Here is an 18837-nt window from a genome sequence, read left to right as displayed (position 1 = left end):
AACCGGTAGTAAAAATTCTGACTGGCCCCACCCCCATCTATCCTCTGCCTCCCAAGTCCCAGCTGATCGGGAGGAAATGGGGATTTTGCAATAACCTTCCCCTGCCACATCCACCAAGCCACACCCACAGAACCCGTAGTAAAAAAAATTGAAACCCACCACTGGGTAAGCCCTCTCTCTAGATAGGAACTAGAAAGTATTGGAGCAGGTCCTCATTCTGTTCTGAGCCTTCTTCAACAACTTTTGGCAAGTCATGAGCACAGCCACATCTGCAGACTTTTAGATACTGTTTCAGAGGTCAAACCAAGAAAGCAGCTTAACAACTCTTATGGTATCTAAACGCACTCCTAAAGATTTCAGCATGTTTTCAAATGAAAGGAATGTGAAAGAGAAAGGGAGGGGAAAAAAGGCCGATTGCATTTAAGCACCACCACCTACGTTTCTGCCGTCTTCTGGGGGGTTTCCCATCATTAGGGTCTCACTCTCAGGCTCCGTGCTGGGATGGACTGGGGAAGGGGTAAGCCGAGCAGAGGACGCCATCAGAACATGGCTGTGTTTTCAGACACAGGCTGACCTACAAAGTCAGAAATCTGCCTTTCCTAGCGTGAGGCTCCCATCGGCTCTCACATGCTGAAGAGGAAACCACACTCTTTTATCACTCTGACCATTGTAGCAACAAACGGAAATTGAAGCACAGCTCTCTTTCTCAGCTTATACCTTGCAGTTCTCTAAACATGGAGTTCTCTCCCCAACGCTGAATATACCTTTAAAAAATTTACTTGTTCTCCTCTGATGGTTTCTCTGTAGTCACAACCTCTCTCCTGGAGCTAAATCTGGATGCATTGCAAACTCTCTAAATCAGGAGTCTTCAACCTCGGCAACTTGAAACCTGGAGGATTTCAATTCCCACAATTCCCCAGCCAGTTTTGCTTTGCTGGCTGGGGAATTGTGGGAGTTGAAGTCCACCATGTTTAAAATTGCCGAGGTTGGAGACCCCTGCTCAAAACCAATGTTTCTCAACCATGCTGGCTAGGGAATTCTGGGAGTTGAAGTCCACACATCTTAACAAGTTGCCAAGGTTGAAAAATACTGCTCTAAAGAGATTAATATAAATTTGCACTCACATTGCCCCGAGTAGAAAGGACAACTATGGACTTTTAAGACAGCACTGCCAAAGGCTAACCGGACCAAGCACCTTTTATACCTTATACATTGTGGGTAATGTATTCTTCATCAGGTTTGTATTACTGTTTTTTGTTATCTTGAAACTAATTATCCAGCATATGTAATCCATGGAAAGCTTCAGCTTTGAAATAAAGTTCAGGAGCAAAGCAGTGGTGAAATTCAATTTTTTTTTACTACCAGTTCAGTGGCATGGCTTGGTGGGCGTGGTGTGGCTTGGTGGGCGGGGCTTGGTGGGCAGGGCAGGGGAAGGATACTGCAAAATCTCCATTCCCTCCCCACTCCTGGGGAAGAATATTGCAAAAACCCTATTCCCATCCCACTCTGGGGCCAGCCAGAGGTGGTACTTGCCGGTTCTCCAAACTGCTCAAAATTTCCACTATTGATTCTCCAGAACTTGCTGAATTTCATCCCTGGAACAAAGCAAATTCCACAGGGCAAGTTCCATAAATGGTGCTCTTCTCCAAGGCCAGGTTGAAGTAATGGTCATTCAGTTTTTTGTGGTGGCTTCCATGGGGTGGGTGGGATTTCTTTAGGCCCTGGCAATTGCAAAACTGACTAGTTATTTTCCAGACAGGTCTGGCATGATGCAATTTGCTTGTGGCATGAAAAGGCTTCGCTGATAAGCACTGATATGAAACAGACCTCCAAGAAGGAAGGCCTGCTCTGTCCCAAGACAGTATATTTTCTCAGAAATTGAAACAGATCAAGGCAGGGTCAAATATGCCTGTCTTTTCTTCCCCAAGAAAAAAAACCTAACATGTTTCGGCTTAGATCTCAGATCTGATTTTGTCTTGCTGAAACACTAGTAAGGAGGCATTGCATTTGGAAATTCTAGTTGTTGCCATCTTGGTTTGTCTTTGAAAAACAAACACATGCCCCATAATTACTATTGTAATTATGTATTGTCCAGTATACAAATCCTTTCTCTTCAAAGCAGATTAGACAGGGGTCTCCAACCTTGGTCCCTTTAAGACTTGTGGACTTCAACTCCCAGAGTCCCTCAGCCAGCAAAGCGACCAAGGTTGGAGACCCCTGGATTAGAATGTAGCACCAACTTTTCTTTTAAACATTAATGCTTTGATGGTCTTGATCATACAAGGCAAAGGCATTTCTTTGTTTCTCTTTTTATTTCCTCCTTTCTCAGTAATGATCTATACCTCTGTAGCTCTCATGGGACTTCTACATGAAAATAACAATAAAAATGTACAGGAATGTGTTATTGAGGCAATATGCAATTGGCAAAATTAAAATGGGCCAGTGAAATTTAGATCTTTGTATGAGAGCAACCTTATATGATGTTTTATTTCTCCTGGGATGAAAACATATAAAAATCCTTATTCCTGTGGCAGTATATTAGAACAATATAGATCTCCGTTAGGGTAATATGGTCTTCAGTTCATCTCTTTATAGTGTATATTGTTATAAGGATTATTTATTTATTTGTTTGTTTGTTTGTTTATTTAGTCAACCATGATAACAGGTAAAAGTTTAAACATAATTTGAATACATAAAAAGAGTAAGTAAAAAGGAATATTAGGACAGGGACGGTAAGCATGCTGGTGCTCTTATGCTCCCCTCTTACAGACCTCTTAGGAATGGGGTGAGGTCAACAGGAGACAATCTAAGGTTAAAGTTTTGGGGAAGAAACTACAGAGCCAGGTAGTGCATTCTAGGCATTGACCACTCTGTTACTGAAGTCATATTTTCTGCAATCGAATTTGGAGAAGTTTACCTTGAGTTTGTATCTATTATTTGCTCATGTATTGTTGTGGTTGAAGCTGAAATAGTCATTGACAGGTAGGACATTGTGGTAGATAATTTTATGTACTACGCTTAGGTCAGACTGAAGTCGGCGTAGTTCTAAGTTGTCTAAGCCCAAAAGTTGGAGTCTGGTGGCATAAAATATTTTATTCCGGGTAGAGGAATGGAGGACAGCTTCAATCGCAACAACACATGAGCACACAATAGATTTAAGCTTAATGTTAACTGCTCCAAACTTGATTGCAGAAAATATGACTTCAGTAACAGAGTTGTTAATGCCTGGAATGCACTACCTGACTCTGTAGTCTCTTCCCAAAATCCCCAAAGCTTTAACCAAACACTATCTACCATTGACTTCACCCCATTCCTAAGAGGTCTGTAAGGGGCGTGCATAAGAGCACAAGCGTGCCTACCGTTTCTGTCCTAATGTTCCCTTTGATTGTATCCAATTCATATAGTTATTTCATGCTTATGCTTATATATATGCTTATATATCGTATAGTTATTTCTTGCTTATGCTTATATATACTGTTATGACAAATAAATAAATAAATAAATAAATAAATAAATAAATAAAATATCTCTGGACTCTCTCGATTGTATTTATGTCCAATATGCAGTGCAGGTTCCAGACAGATGAGCTGTATTTAAGAATTGGTCTTGCAAATATCTGGTATACTTTAGTTAGTAGTACAATATTACCAGAGAAGAAGCTACACAAGATTAGGTTAACAACTCTTAAAGCCTTTTTGGCAATGTTGTTACAGTGGGCTCTGGCACTTAGATCTTTAGAAATTAGTACTCATTTCTAAAGATCTAAATACACACCATTCCTGCATCCGGGTTGTGGTCAAGTCCCTGTCTGTTGGTGTTGAATGACTTCAACCTCCATTCATTGGAGGCTCAGTTTAGTAGAGTCCCAGGAGTTTATGGTCTCCGTGACAACCATGAGCCTATCTAGATAATCACTGATCTGATACACAGAGATTAGATCCTATTTTCAGGGTAGTTGCTGTATGATTTGAATATGAGGGTACTATCACCATCCCTTTGTCATGGCCAGAGCATTTCATGGTCCAAATGTGAGTGATTATCATCCCTGATTTCCACAGGGCTGGAGCTCTGGATCCAGATGATTTCAACCAGGTTCTTGAGGTTTCCCCCACAATCTGACAGGAATATCCATCAAGAAGCTGGTTTGCCACTGACCAATTTTGGGCACTTTTAGGGGGAGAGTATCCATGATTTTCTGAGGCTTTTCTAGGGTTATAACTTCACAATTATTAAATTGTTTGACCCAGGAACCCTTTTTCCCGGTCTCAATGTCATTACCTCCACACACATCTACAAAAAAACCAGATTCGGTTATTGAAACATTCAGCAGCAGCAATCCCAAACTGGATCCTTGACCCACAAACAAGCAATTGCAATTGCTTCATTACCCCAGGATATGCCCAAATTACCCCAATTTAACAGCCACTGCTCTAGGACATGAAATATCAAAAATGATGGTTAGAGCACAGTTGGAAAGCAACATTTTAATATGACCAAGCACAAGTATGTGCCCAGGATGAGGACTATACCATGTTGGTAAGAGAGGCAAAACTTTCTTACTTCTCACTTTGCCTCCACACTTATAATCCAATGGCCTTATTTCAGATGCCTGATTCATTTTGGGGGAAAACCGATTGCAATACATACATACCCTGTTTCCCCAAAAATAAGACTTCCCCTGATAACAAGCCCAATCAGGCTTTTGAGTGCATGCGCTAAAATTAGCCTCCCCTGAAAATAAGTCCTTCCCAGAAATATTTAAATGCAAGCTGGAAATCAGATAAGATGGCAAGAGGAGCCCCATCTTGCTCCACGCGCCCCAAAGTAATAAGACCTCCCTGAAAATAAGGCCAAGCGCTTATTTCAGTGTTCAAAAAATATAAGACGGTCTTATTTTCAGGGAAACACAGATCTTCAGCTTCATTATGCACAGTTTTCTAAATTTATCAGAAATTTATGATACCTAGAGCAACTTTGATATTAATTCTTACAACCTTCTGTATATAAACAGAATTTATTTGTGTGCTTGTTTGGAAGCAGTTAATCTCTTTCATACACTTGCAGTCAGGATATCTGAGCACCATTTCTCTGAAACGTAGCATATTCTCCCTTATGAAAAGCCTTCTCTGTCTTTAACATCTGGAGAATGGATTAGTGTACTTTAGCTTCTTTGGATCCCTTTGTTTCTGACGTCAATAGTTGTAGTGTGCATGTCTACATAGCCTTTGCAAAATAGTGTCTGTTGGACCATATGTTAATATTAAACATTAACATCTGGTGCCAGTTTGTCTAGGCCCAGACCATGTTACAAGTCAGTAATTTTTCTACTACCAGTTCAGGCTTCGCTGCAGCCCCTTGGCTCTTGTAGCTTCTGTTTTCTCACTCTAGAGCCCCACTGACCAGAGAACAATTTCAAAAAAGCCAACTATGACCTTATAAACAACGACCTCTCATCTCTTGACTGGCAAAATCTGTTCTCAACTTGTATCACTGCTGAAAACCACTATAGAATTTTCCTACTTAAAGTCAATAGAGTCATTACATACCACAAACCACCAACAAAATAAAAAAAAACAAATTACATATATCAATAAAAAAGCTTCAATCCAAAAAAAAATCCCTCTGGAGAAGAAACAAAAAGGGCTATGTAGCAAATTTCAAAAACCGCTACCGAAATATACGCAACCAAATAAAAACTGAATGCACCAATTACCACACCAAGCAAGAAGAAGACCTTCTGCGCACAAATTCCAATCGTGCTTTTTATAATTTTGTGAACAGCAAACTTAAAGGCTCGAGATCCATCCCACCACTAAAAGAATCTAATGGCAAAGAATGATGAAACAGTTAAAGCAAACCTCTTTAACACATTCTTTGGCTCAGTCTTTGTTAACTGTAATGGCTCATACCCGACATTCCCCAATCATACCAACAATGAGTATAACGACCTAACACATACAGATTTCACAGAAGATAATGTTGAAAAGGCCCTTTGCAAACTGAAACCATCTCTATCTATTGGACCTGATGGTCCATGTGCATACTTCTTAAAAAAGCTTTCCACTAATATAGCAGAACCTCTAAGCATAATCTTTGAAAAAGCTTTCACGACCAACTCTCTTCCCAAACTTTGGTCACTAGCCACGGTCATCCCTGTCTTCAAAAAAGGAGACCCCAGCCTAGTTGAAAATTACAGACCAATCTCTCTATGCTGCGTCACCTACAAAGTAATGGAATCTATCATCAACCAATCCATTACCCTCCACCTAGAAACAAACAACCTACTCTCTAATAAACAATTTGGTTTCAGAAAAAAATTATCATGTAACTTACAACTTCTTCACTGTAAAAACATATGGACTACAAATCTTGATCAGGGCAAAGCAATAGATGCAATCTACATAGACTTCTGTAAAGCTTTTGACTCAGTAGTACATGATAAACTTCTCCTAAAACTAAAATCCTATGGCATCTCAGGACCCCTCCACAATTGGATAACAGCTTTCCTGTAAAACAGACAACAAGTGGTCAAAATTGGCAATGCTCTATCAAATCCTGTTCCTGTTCTGTCCCTCACCTCAGTCCGGCAGGCACGCAAACTGACTCAGTTAGCCAGCAATTTAGTCCACGGCAACTATCGGCTCTGGCAGCAAACCAGTGTTCATCTGCCAAGGATTTCTGTATCTCCTTGATGCCGGTGTCACAGAGCTCGTTACCGGAGCAACCAGGAAGTCAGGAGCAAACAGCAATTCAGCCCAAATGCTGAGTCAGATAGTTCAGCTCAAGTTTTCTCCAGTCAGTTGATTTGTTCGTCACGAAGTCGTATAGCAGCCCCTCCTGCTTTTATACCCTGTGGGGGGTGGCTCCGTGACTCAGCACTTTCTAGGCCTGCCCCACACCTACTTCTGTTGTTCCCGCCTCTCTTGTCTACGAAACCTGGGATCTAACCAGGGCTGATTGTCCACACCTGGGTCTGGAAGCGTTTCCTGGGCGGGGGGAGATACAGGAGATAGAGGCCTCATCACCTCCTCCACCTGGCCTGCCTCTGGCTCCTGGAGCTGAGCCAGAGAGGCCGGCCCTGCAGAAGGGAGCCTTGATGGCCCTTCCCCCTCACTCTCTGAGTCACTTTCTGGCAGGGGCCAGGCCCTGGCGGGGAGGGTGGCTGGAGCCACAACAGTTCCTGTCAAAAGTGGCATTCCCCAAGGCAGCGTTCTTGGACCAACACTCTTCATATTATACATTAATGATCTCTGTGACCATATTACAAGTAATTGTGTTCTTTTTTCTGATGATGTCAAACGATTTAATACCACCAACAATACAACTACCCTTCAAAAAGACCTAGACTTTTTATCTGAATGGTCTAAAACTTGGCAACTCAAAATCTCAACCAGCAAATGCTCAGTCTTACATATTGGAAAAAAGAACCTAAACACTAAGTACAAGCTTGATGGACATTATCTTACAGATGACCCCCACCCTGTAAAAGACCTTGGAGTTTTCATATTAAATGATATAAGTGCCAAAGCCCACCACAACTACATCACAAAAAAGGCTTTAAGAGTTGTAAACCTAATCTTGCATAGCTTCTTCTCCAAAAACACTACACTACTAACCAGAGCATATAAAACATTTGCTAGAACAATTCTTGAATACAGCTCGACTGTCTGGAACCCATACCACATTTCTGACATCAATACAATTGAACGTGTCCAGAAATATTTTACAAGAAGATTTCTCCACTTCTCTGAATATAACAAAATACCTTATACCACCAGACTTGAAATCCTGGGCTTAGAAAATTTAGAACTCCGCCGCCTTTGACATGACCTGAGTTTAACTCATAAAATCATCTATTACAATGTCCTTCCTGTCGAAGACTACTTCAGCTTCAATTGCAACGATACATGAGCACACAATAGATTTAAGCTTAATGTTAACCACTCCAATCTTGATTGCAGAAAATATGACTTCAGTAACAGAGTTGTTAATGCTTGGAATACACTACCTGACTCTGTGGTCTCTTCCCAAAATCCCCAAAGCTTCAACCAAAAACTGTCTACTATTGACCTCACCCCATTTCTAAGAGGTCTGTAAGGGGCGTGCATAAGAGCACAAGCGTGCCTACCGTTCCTGTCCTATTGTTTCCTTTCGTTATAGCCAATTAATATAGTTATTACATACTCATATATATGCTTATATATTGTATAGTTATTACATGCTTATGCTTATATATACTGTGTGACAAAAATAAATAAATAAATAAAAAAGAACGCAACAGAAGGGAATAAGAGGCATTCAGCTGCCAAAGAGTGCTCCCTCATTCCGATTTCTCTGCCTAGGGATGAAAATTAGGCCTAAACCTGTCTTCCTTGTAGATATGTTGAGCCAGCTGTCATACACCTCCACTATATTGCACTGAACTGATTGGAGGGAGAAATCCGAAGACGCTTTAGAAATACATGACTTACTGACCACAAGGGGACAGTCACAGTGTCATGTGGAGAGCAAAAGATTTCCTCTGTGTCTCCCATTTTGTCACTCTGCCTGCTTTTTGTCTAAACGATTTCTAATATCAAATCAATTCCTACTTTTTTTTTCTCCCAGGCACACATGATTACAGGACACTTGCTCTCAGACTCTCCTCCTTAATAGGATGTCCAGGTAGTCCTCGACTTACAACATTTCGTTTAGAGACCGTTACAAGAGCACTGAAAAAAATTACTTATGACCATTTTTCATACGGCCATTGCAGAATCCCCCTGATTAAGTGACCAGATTTCAGGCACTTGACCACTGACTCATATTTATGATAGTTGCAGCGTCCTGGAGTCATGTGATCAACTTTCTCACAAGCAAAGTCAACAGGGAAGCCAGATTCATTTAACAACCATGTTACTAATTTAACAACTGCAGTGATTCACTTAACAACTGTGGCAAGAAAGGTCCTAAAATGGGGCAAAACCCACTTAACAAGTGTTTGGTTTAGCAACAGACGCTTAATTGTCACAAATCTAGGACTATCTGCAGCTAGCCTGCTGTTTGGTTTGGCTCATCTCCATCAGGCATTTCCTGCATATAAATCTGTTATACTGCAGTCACTATATAAGACCTACAATACTTTATTAATCCTTGCTCAGGGTAGATTCCTGCTCACTTGCAGGATTAGCAAAAATATGTAAATGGGTTTAAATTCCATTAAAGACAATTGAATATGGGTACTGTGGTACCCTTCCTAAATTCACCAATCTGCTGCCTCAGATCTACTTGGCAGAGCCGTGAGCTTAAACTTTTTCTAAAATTCTACCAGTCCATTAAATAATACTTCCTTGTTGGTATAATTACTGTTATAACGTCCTGCATAGATTTTGAAACCTCTTATATACAACTTTTAAGAGGAATCTTCTATCACAATAGCTTGAATTTTTAAAAAAAAACTTGTGGGGTTTACAAAAAAGCTTGGCTTACCTCTCTTGTGCTGATCGTTCTGCAGATCTGAATTTCCTTAGATTCTTCTAAAAATAGTTACCTAGAAATAGAAGAATTTAGCTTTGTATATTCTCAGTCATCGATGGGAAACTTTTCAAAATGATTCGCTTCTTTTTAGCTCAAGGCTATAGGTCTGGTGTGGGGGTGGTTAAGTTCAATGTGATAATTACGCAAATGTCAATGATACTCAAGGAAAAACTTTGCTGCGTAAAAACCAAAATCACCTCATTTCACAATAAACAGCAGATGTTGAAGAAAAGCCATTTATAAGAAACCAAAAGATTTAGCACTGCTTCACTACCTCTTCAAAGGGAGCAATACCCAATCTCCTGAAAGCCACATTATTCATTGCCATAAAGGCAAACAGTATAACTTCAGGATATGTCTAATTTTGAAATGAATTGGATTGATTTATATATTATTAGTCACCTTTATGGTGGATGTTCTCTGCAATTATAAAGGCCCAGATGAACCCACTACTTTTAAGAGCTGGAAATTTCCTTCCATTGAGGATCTGTATACTCGTGTATATTGCATGAGTCAAAAAGAGGGCTGTGAAAATATTTACAGACCCCTCACATCCTGGACATAAACTATTTCAACTCCTACCCTCAAAACGACGCTATAGAGCACAGCACACCAGAACAACTAGACACAAGAACAGTTTTTTCCGGAAGGCCATCACTCTGCTAAACAAATAATTCCCTCAACACTGTCAAACTATTTACTAAGTCTGCACTACTATTAATCTTTCATCGTTCCCATCACCCATTTTCCTTCCACTTATGATTGTATGACTGTAACTTTGTTGCTTGTATCCTTATGATTTATATTGATATTGATTGTTTCCTGATTGCTTATTTGTATCTTATGACTATCATTAAGTGTTGTACCTTATGATTCTTGATGAACGTATCTTTTCTTTTATGTACACTGAGAGCATATGCACCAAGACAAATTCTTTGTGTGTTCAATCCCACTTGGCCAATAAAAAATGCTATGCTATGCTATGCTATGCTATGCTATGCTATGCTATGCTATGCTACGCTACGCTACGCTATGCTATGCTATTAACATTCTTTCCATTTGAAGGAATTATGACTTAGAGAAGAAGGTGCAAAAAAATGAATAGAACAATGTTTAACATAGTTATCCAATAAACATATTTATAATAGCTAACCAATTGTTGTGATTTGCTGTGTCTGGATGTCACCCCTTCAATGTAATCTAGACAGGAAACTGAAAGTATCCTAACACTACCTTTATTTTAAAGCCACAGGAACAGAATCATGCAAATTTGAAAGTACTTCTCCCCTCTCTTGCCTTTATTTTTCAGAGAATTAAGGAAGGTCCCTTAAGATGCTTTCTCCATCCCCATTCCTTCTGTGGGATGAGATAGGTTGTCAGACCATTGCTCAGGTTGCTGCTGTTCTGTCTCCCAAGCTTATTTACATAGCACATTTGTTTGTGTGTGTGTGCGTATGGAAAGTTCAGTTTGCAGATCACTGAATAATAGCATTAAACCAAGCTAACAGCTGCTAATTATATACTCGGGGACTATTCTAATAAGTTATGGTAACATGATTTAACAGCACAAAAAACAATGCTACGATAAAATACTGTAAAATACTACAATGTTAACATGCAGGAAAATGCTAAAGTGTCAATGAAGATGAAGATAAGTAAGCTTGAATTTTTCTCAGTACAGTATTTGTCACTTATAACTCAGTTTGGGCCCTGTTTCAGGCTCATGGATCTGATGTATATTAGTTTTTAAATTAAAATATATTTATTGGAATTGCTTTCTTCTTTAAGAAAAGCCAATTTCAATTTCTTCTCTTATGAAGATCCAGGAGCCAACTGGTGTCTTTCAAAGATTGGGGGAAGGATTGGCCCTACCTGAAGTCTTAATTTGGTGAAAAGAGAATCAATTTGGAGGATTGGTCTGAGAAAACTGGAGGCACTATTTCTATGCTAAGTTTTAGCTGAAGTAAAACTGCATTGCCCAGCTTGCAAGGAACATTGGGTAAAAAAAAAAGTCTAGCAAAGAAATATATTCTATCTTCTTTTTTGAGCCTCAGGAAAACAATTCTGTCCATCTATTATTTGCCCATTAAAGATATGAATGTCAAATTGCACCCAGTCCAATTCACTCAGAATAAGGCTTGCCGTGGACAAGAGCCATGGTGAAGCAGCGGTTAGAATGCAGTACTGCAGGCTACTTCTGCTGGCCGCCGGCTGCCTGCAATTTGGCAGTTTGAATCTCACCAGGCTCAAGGTTGACTCAGTCTTCCATCCTTCTGAGGTTGGTAAAATGAGGACCCAGATTGTTGGGGTCAAAATGCTGACTGCTTTGAGAGGGCTGTAAAGCACTGTGAAGCAGTATATAAGTCAAAGTGCTATTGCCAAAGATAAATAAAAGATACATTAATATAGTTATTGTATACTTTTGCTCATATATATGCTTATATGATATGTAGTTATTTTATGTTGATGCTTGTGTATACTGTTGTGACAAAATAAAATAAAAAAAATAGGAGTACAAAAATGGGATTGATAGAAGTATCTTGGAAATATGTAAACAATCCATTGGCAGGTTTCAAACTTCTACTGCTAAAAAATCACAATGTATGATTTCTAGGCAGACTTAAAACAGTTTAAATATTGCTCAAAAAAAGAGGAAAAGAGAAAAGAATACAAGGAAGTATGATTGAGACAGAAGGCTGAGCTAGTTAATTCCTCGCCTACTTAGAATCTCTATGCTTTCACAATGCAGTATTATTAACAGAATCCTGCCCATTTACACAGAACAGAACAGAATCAGAGCGATAGTTTCCCAGAACATCATCTGGACAGACCTCTCTTGCAGATGAGAAACTAGGAAGAGTGACAGGCAAATGTCCCCTGAATCTTCTCTCAAAAGCCCCATAATATGAAGGCTTGTAGTTATTTCTTTAGTCATTGTCTAACCTATCTATAGAGAGGCAGACTGATGTAATAGTTAAAGGCACCGAGTAGAAACTGGAAGACTGGGAGTTCTAATCCTGCCTTGGCACAAAGCTAGCAGGATAACCTTGGTCCACTCAGACTCTTTCTCAGCCCTAGGAAGGAAGCGAGAGCAAACCACTTCTGTAAATGGAAGCTGCAGGGACTTCTCCATGTAGTCACCAGGAGTCAAGATCAATTTAAAAGATCACACACACACACACCAGTCATGCCTATAAGATATCATTTAGTACTACTCTTTTTCTTGGCTGAGTAGCCTGTAAAACCAAACTGCAGTTAATATGTAATGTGTCAGAACTAATGGCAATTGTATTTTAGTTGCTACCAATCCTGCAGAACAACAGTAGGACTCTTTCCATATGTAACTGAATATCTGGCCTCCCTTTAACTTGCTCTTGCACATGATCCTTAAGGATCCAGAGAGCCTTTCTCCAATTCTTGAAGACCATACATCTTCCAAAGACTTGCTTTCAGCTACCATTGTGATCAAGACCTTCCATCTCCATGGGGGCCAGAAAAGCCACCCAACTGCTAAACTGCACGCGACTGCAGCAGATTGGTTTGTACTCTGACTTCTGGAAAGCCAGGGGACTGTCAAACCCGGGGGGGAAAGGGTTGCACTGTTCAGTCCCTTCCCTGCCCATCTTCTCTTCCTGAAACTGACTGTTCTGTAGTTGTTGTTCTTTTGGAGAGACGCCCTCCCCCCCAAGGCAAACACTCTAGGTATGTACATTTTCCCAGACCAGATGGTTTAACTTGTTTAACTTGTTATGGCTGTATTTGCTACTATGTGAAAGTGATTTGCCCATGATAAGCTGCCTGATTTTTTTTTATTTTTTTTATTTTTATTTATTTATTTATTTATTTATTTATTTATTTATTTATTTTGTCACAACAATATATATAAGCATCACACAAAAAGATTATATAGTATATAAACATATATATGAGGAAATATTAGGTCTGATTCTCTTTCCCTCAGGTGATACATGCAAGGTATATGTGATTCTAATTAATGCATCGCCTAGACCTGATCTTAATTCTGTGCCATAAAAAATAGTACCTCGACCATTATTACGCTCACAGAGAACAAGGTTTTTCTCCCCTCTTTCCAGGCATTCATCCAGCTCTCCAAATAAGTTGAGTTATTGTAAAAGGCACCCACAAAAAGAATCCTCTCCAATTATCCAGTTAGTTGATACTTACTTAAAGAGATTGCCGGGATGAATCCAAGCATTTCTGCAAACAGCAACAGCCTCTCCCACGCATTCAGCTAAGCGTTGTCCTCTTCCCTGCAGGACTGGTAGGACTGGTAGGCAGCTCGCTAAGGATCATATAATCCCATCCTGTGGAGGGCGGAAACATACATCAGTTGCTTATTTTGTTATCAGTTGATTGTTATAAAACAGACAGCTAGTCATCTTTCTTGTCAGGAAGTTTGCCTTTGGATTTTGCCAGCAGCCCACCGATTAGGATCCTGTGCAATTTCTGTTACTGCTAGCAGCCAAGAAATGAACTAATGCAAATCGATTGGCCGTCATTTGGATCCTAGCAAAAGGGGGGAAAAAGGGGGGGGAAGGGGAAAAAAAGGTTAACATAACATAACATAGGTTAAAAGGTTAATTTAAGGTAGCTGCCTGGCTCACTTTCCAACTTTAATATTTTTGGGAGAAGGAAGTTACAAGTCATACCTCCAAATTCAAACTATGAATTTGGAGGTATGACAGCTACATTCATGTGACCAAACCCAAGCAAATAACAGCTTGTCCTGTTGCCAAAGGATGCTTCATTTTATTGGGCCTGTACTGTTTACACCAAAAACATATTTCCCAGGTAGAGGCCGATGCAGCTCTTTTCTGCTTTTCAAGGAGGAAGCTTCCCCGTTTTATGAAAGCAAACGGGCAGCTCTCCAGGACTGTACCCAGTGGTGGGATTCAAGTAATTTAACAACCGGTTCTCTGCCCTAATGATTTCTTCCAACAACCAGTTTGCTAAACTGCTCAGAACGTTAACAACCGGTTCTCTCAAAGTGGTGCGAACTGGCTGAATCCCACTACTGACTGTACCCCTGAACCAAAGGGGTGCCCCAGCCTATTTCTCCACTTACAGATTATGTCCCGATTGGCAACCCTGGGATAAATGATCAAGCACCCCCATTCAGTCATATAATACCCACAGCGTGCATCCCAAACACCCAATGATAACCAGTAACCAAAATTGTGGTGAGATTTGCTAATCAAACCTAATGTATACTAGCCTATTGATCCAGAATGTACAGTATTTATTTATTCCCTCAACAGTGTCAAACTATTTACTAAATCTGCACTACTATTAATCTTCTCATGGCTCCCATCACCAATCTTTTTCCACTTATGATTATATGACTGTAACTTTGTTACTGGTAATCCTTATGATTTATATTGATATTGATTGTTCCTGATTGCTTATTTGTACCCTATGCTTATCATTAAGTGTTGTATCATTGTGGTAAATTATACCCTATGACCATCATTTGTGTTGTAAATGTACTTTGATGAAGGCATCTTTTCTTTTGAGAGCATATGCACCAAGACAAATTCCTTGTGTGTCCAATCACACTTGGCCAAAAAAATTCTATTCTATTCTATTCTATTCATTCATTACATTTGTATGGCCACCCCCACAGTGACTCTGGGTGACCTACAGCACATGGACATGATTTTTTAAAGATGTGCAACAATAAAGAACAATATGATCAGCTCCAAATCCATAATTCCAACAAGCATGCCTATTTCCAATTCTCTTTCTTTTTCTCAAAAATTTCAGGCTTTTTCTTGATTCTGTCTGGTTTGACAGCTTTGACGACTGGTGAATCTAAAATTTGGGCTAACATATCTTGGTGGCAAAGATGGCAACAAAGATATACCAAAATGTAAAGTGCAAATATGGTAGCTCTGCTGAAATAGATTAGCATTCAAGTCAGGTCACATGAATAATTCAATTCTTACACAAAATTCGGTCAGGATTTTTCCAGATGAAAATGTTGAAACAAAGGGTTATCAAAAATCTATTACAGAAGTCCTTATTTAAAGAACAACAGGGGAAAATCCATATGTTTAATTATGAAACTTTTGATTATACTGCATTTAGATGACTCTATCCAAATTTCTGGTATTTTCCATTTCTAGGGGGGGGAAACCCCTCTGGAAAGCCACTGCCAGTGAGAGTAAACAATTTCAGGTAAATTTATCTATTTTAATATACCCACAAGGATCTGATCTTGTGCTTCTAATAGCTGTTCATCAGTAGATATTCACAGGTTATACCACTTACCTCCCTGCTATGAACAAAGATTAAAGATTTGCTAAAGGCAGAAAAAGACATACATGTTTTTTTTCTATTTCTATGTTAGAAGTACTATTCTCAAAATCCAAAAAACAGCAAGTCCAAAGAAGTTTTAAATTTTCACAGTTATCTCAGATCACATGAAAAAATTCAGTGAAATTGAGAATTTGTAATTGTAGAAAGTGCTTGGAGATCCATTTTTCACAGGAAAAATAGTTGTATGAGGCTGTGTGTGTGTGTGTGGGGAGGCCGGGGGGGGGGCCGGGGGGGGGAGAGGACAGCTCTCTGATTTTTAGTATTTTTCCAGAAAGGGGTTCTGTACCATTAGCAGTTATACATGTATGGCAGAAAGAGGCTTGTAATTTGAAGTTATTCACACTACAATAAAAATCACTTCTGCTGAAATGTGCTCTAATCACGAACCAACTAAAAATGTAGAACTTCTTAATAGAAAGTTAAGCTGGTATCCAAGATGATCATAAGCTCTGGATATATCATATCCATGCAAAATTATAACCGTAACCTAAAGATACATCATATAGCATGGAAGGATATTCAGTTTTGTCAATTAATTTCCCTCTCTGTTACATGACTTAAAGGGAAAATACTGATTGTAACTGGTCAGATATGGACTTTTAGATGACGATTAAGTGCCAATAATTTGATTATTTTACTAACTTCAAAGTCTAAAACAGAAAACAAACTACATTAAGGTTTAATGTGTTATATAAGCCAGGTCTGTGAAGGTTATATCCAGATTTCCACATAATCTAACATTTGGATTAATCTGTAAATTTTCCTGGATCCCAGTATACAAAATAAAGTTTATCCTGTGTTAGAATTAAATATATTAATTTAATATTTATGGTATTTATAATACTAATATTACTTATTAATTTATAGTAATATAGGCATAGCCTTGGTGGAGGTAAATTTTACATAGCAATGATATCAAAAAGAAATGAAAGATAGCAAGAAAGAGACCAATTAACTGTAAACATTCACAAAACAATCATTAAGTAGCTAATAATAAACATAGGCTGCACATGTAACTAACTAACTAAGGCAAATGTAGTTTGCCTGTTTATGGCTTAGCATATTCTGTGAACTACGCCACAATACTGTAGTGCACTGATTTTATCACACAATGTGGGTTAAAAGTTTCTGTCCTTATTCAAGCCACAAGAAATAAAGGGATGTCCAGGAACATTTTTCAAAAAAAAAATCATTAAATCATCATAATCAGTTTGTCATAAGGAAGTATTAATACCATGTGTTATTTGACAAGAAATACGTTTTGCAATGTGTCTGTTAGCATTCTACCATTTGTGACGCTGAAACAACCTGCTTCTAAAAGTACATTATGAGGTACCTCTGAAGAGGACTAAAACATATATAATCTCATTTGCCTAGAGAGATTGGCATCATGCTGGGTTTTTTCCCCCTCAAGCACTAACATTTTTGTGGAAACCTATGGCACATGCTGATTTAATCTGACCAGCTGGGTTAAGTAATCTTCCCTTTGCTTGTCAAACTGAAACGCATCCCGCCCTTTTCTAGCTGTTTCACCCAAGTGGCCTGTCCCCACAAGCTCTGCCTTTTCACTGCATCCACCCTTTAGGGACGATATCCCTGTTTAAAGTCTCAGCTTCCGCTTAATAGGAGCAGGCAGGACAGCTTGGTAATGGTGACAGAAAGAAAAGGAAAGACAAAACTCACCTTGGTTCTGCATCAAGTGCCTTTCCCTCATAAGCAGGAGAGGTTGAATGCTGTAGATCTTTATTGACTTGTTTTACTGTAAAGGGTTGGGCAAAATGCTATGAGGCAGGAACACAGGCAACACTACACCACTAAAAATCCTTCTGAGATTATTGGTAGGGAGGAGACATGCGCATGCTGTGTGTGTATGTAAATAAAACTTGTGGAATCCTTTAAAATTGGTTTCTAAATCCTGCATGTGTTTCTTTTAGCCATACAAGTACTGTATAGCAAGAGGTCCTAGCAATGAAAACATTGCTGCCAAACAAAGCCATAGCTTTTTAAAATACAGGGGATGCCAGAAAAAATGGCTGAATTTACACAATTAACTAGGATAATTCATAGTTGCCTGGCTTGCGTCTCATAAGAGCACATTTAATGTTTATAAATGCAGTGTCTGTAGTTGCACCATGCAAACACATTTCAGCCTAGATTTTATGAATGCAATGGAATTATTATGTGACAACCCCCCTCAAAACTGAGTTAATTATGGATCGGTTTACTATGGCTAAGAGTCTTATGCAATCTTGACATGATCTCATGGGTGTATTGCTGTTGCTTCTCATCTCCTTTGGGTGTGTATGCCATTGTTTATCCCACTTACACGATGGCAGAGCAAGTAATAAGTGTTATTGGTGTTGGCAAGTCAGCAGGGTCAGGAGGAACAACCTGGCTTTACTAGTGCTTACATAGGCTTATAGGCCACCAACCCTTCGGTGTACTGGAGCAAATGTCACATGACTCATACCAGGAAATGAAATCGAAGAGCCATGCTATGGAAATGTTATTTGGCCAATGTGTGGTTTCAGCCAGGTGCTTTTTGGACAGTGCGCAGCCACCTCTGTGAGCGTTACCAACAGGAACCCTTGTCTTCCTCTGAAGCAAATGCAGAGATCACTCTATGATAGGCCACCATACAAATCAGACAGATGGAAGCAGTACCTGCGCGGTGCCAAGTTGGTCCCATGGTTCCCGAAGAAGGGCGCTGCATCTCATGAGACCCTATGCCTTTTAATAAAATGGAATCATTGGAAAAGGTGCTATAGGACTCCTTCACATTTTTTACCACCATAGACTAACACACCTTTCCTCCCACAGTGATGTTTTAGAAAGAACCAACATAATTTCTCTGAAAGTGACAAGGAGCAGGGAAGGTGGAGACTAAGTTGATCATGTGACTATTTATAAGCAAAGCCTATTGTAGAATAATTGCTATTTATGCCTATTCAAAAGTTAATCACTGTGAATATAATGGAACTT

The 18837-nt window shown here is 39.3% G+C and overlaps 1 protein-coding gene across 7 annotated transcripts in view; it reads right to left on the bottom strand.

Annotated features, from left to right (window-relative positions):
- The window catches only part of UNC13D (unc-13 homolog D), a 73623-nt gene extending 56003 nt beyond the window's left edge, over nucleotides 1–17620 (bottom strand). For 3 of the 7 annotated variants that reach the window (XM_058166580.1, XM_058166581.1, XM_058166582.1), the window contains exon 1: nucleotides 439–719. In XM_058166580.1, the coding sequence (XP_058022563.1) occupies nucleotides 439–540 (102 nt within the window). In that variant the 5' untranslated portion in view covers nucleotides 541–719. Of the gene's footprint in view, nucleotides 1–438; nucleotides 721–9468; nucleotides 9530–13701; nucleotides 13901–17538 lie in introns of those variants that run through there. The other 4 variants (XM_058166583.1, XM_058166584.1, XM_058166585.1 and 1 more) reach the window with 4 other exon arrangements.
- Between the last annotated feature and the right edge of the window lie 1217 nt (nucleotides 17621–18837).

This window comes from Ahaetulla prasina, chromosome 2 (genome assembly GCF_028640845.1).
Source record: "Ahaetulla prasina isolate Xishuangbanna chromosome 2, ASM2864084v1, whole genome shotgun sequence".
In the NCBI taxonomy this organism is placed as follows: domain Eukaryota; kingdom Metazoa; phylum Chordata; class Lepidosauria; order Squamata; family Colubridae; genus Ahaetulla; species Ahaetulla prasina.
This window is presented reverse-complemented; position numbering and strand designations above follow the sequence as displayed.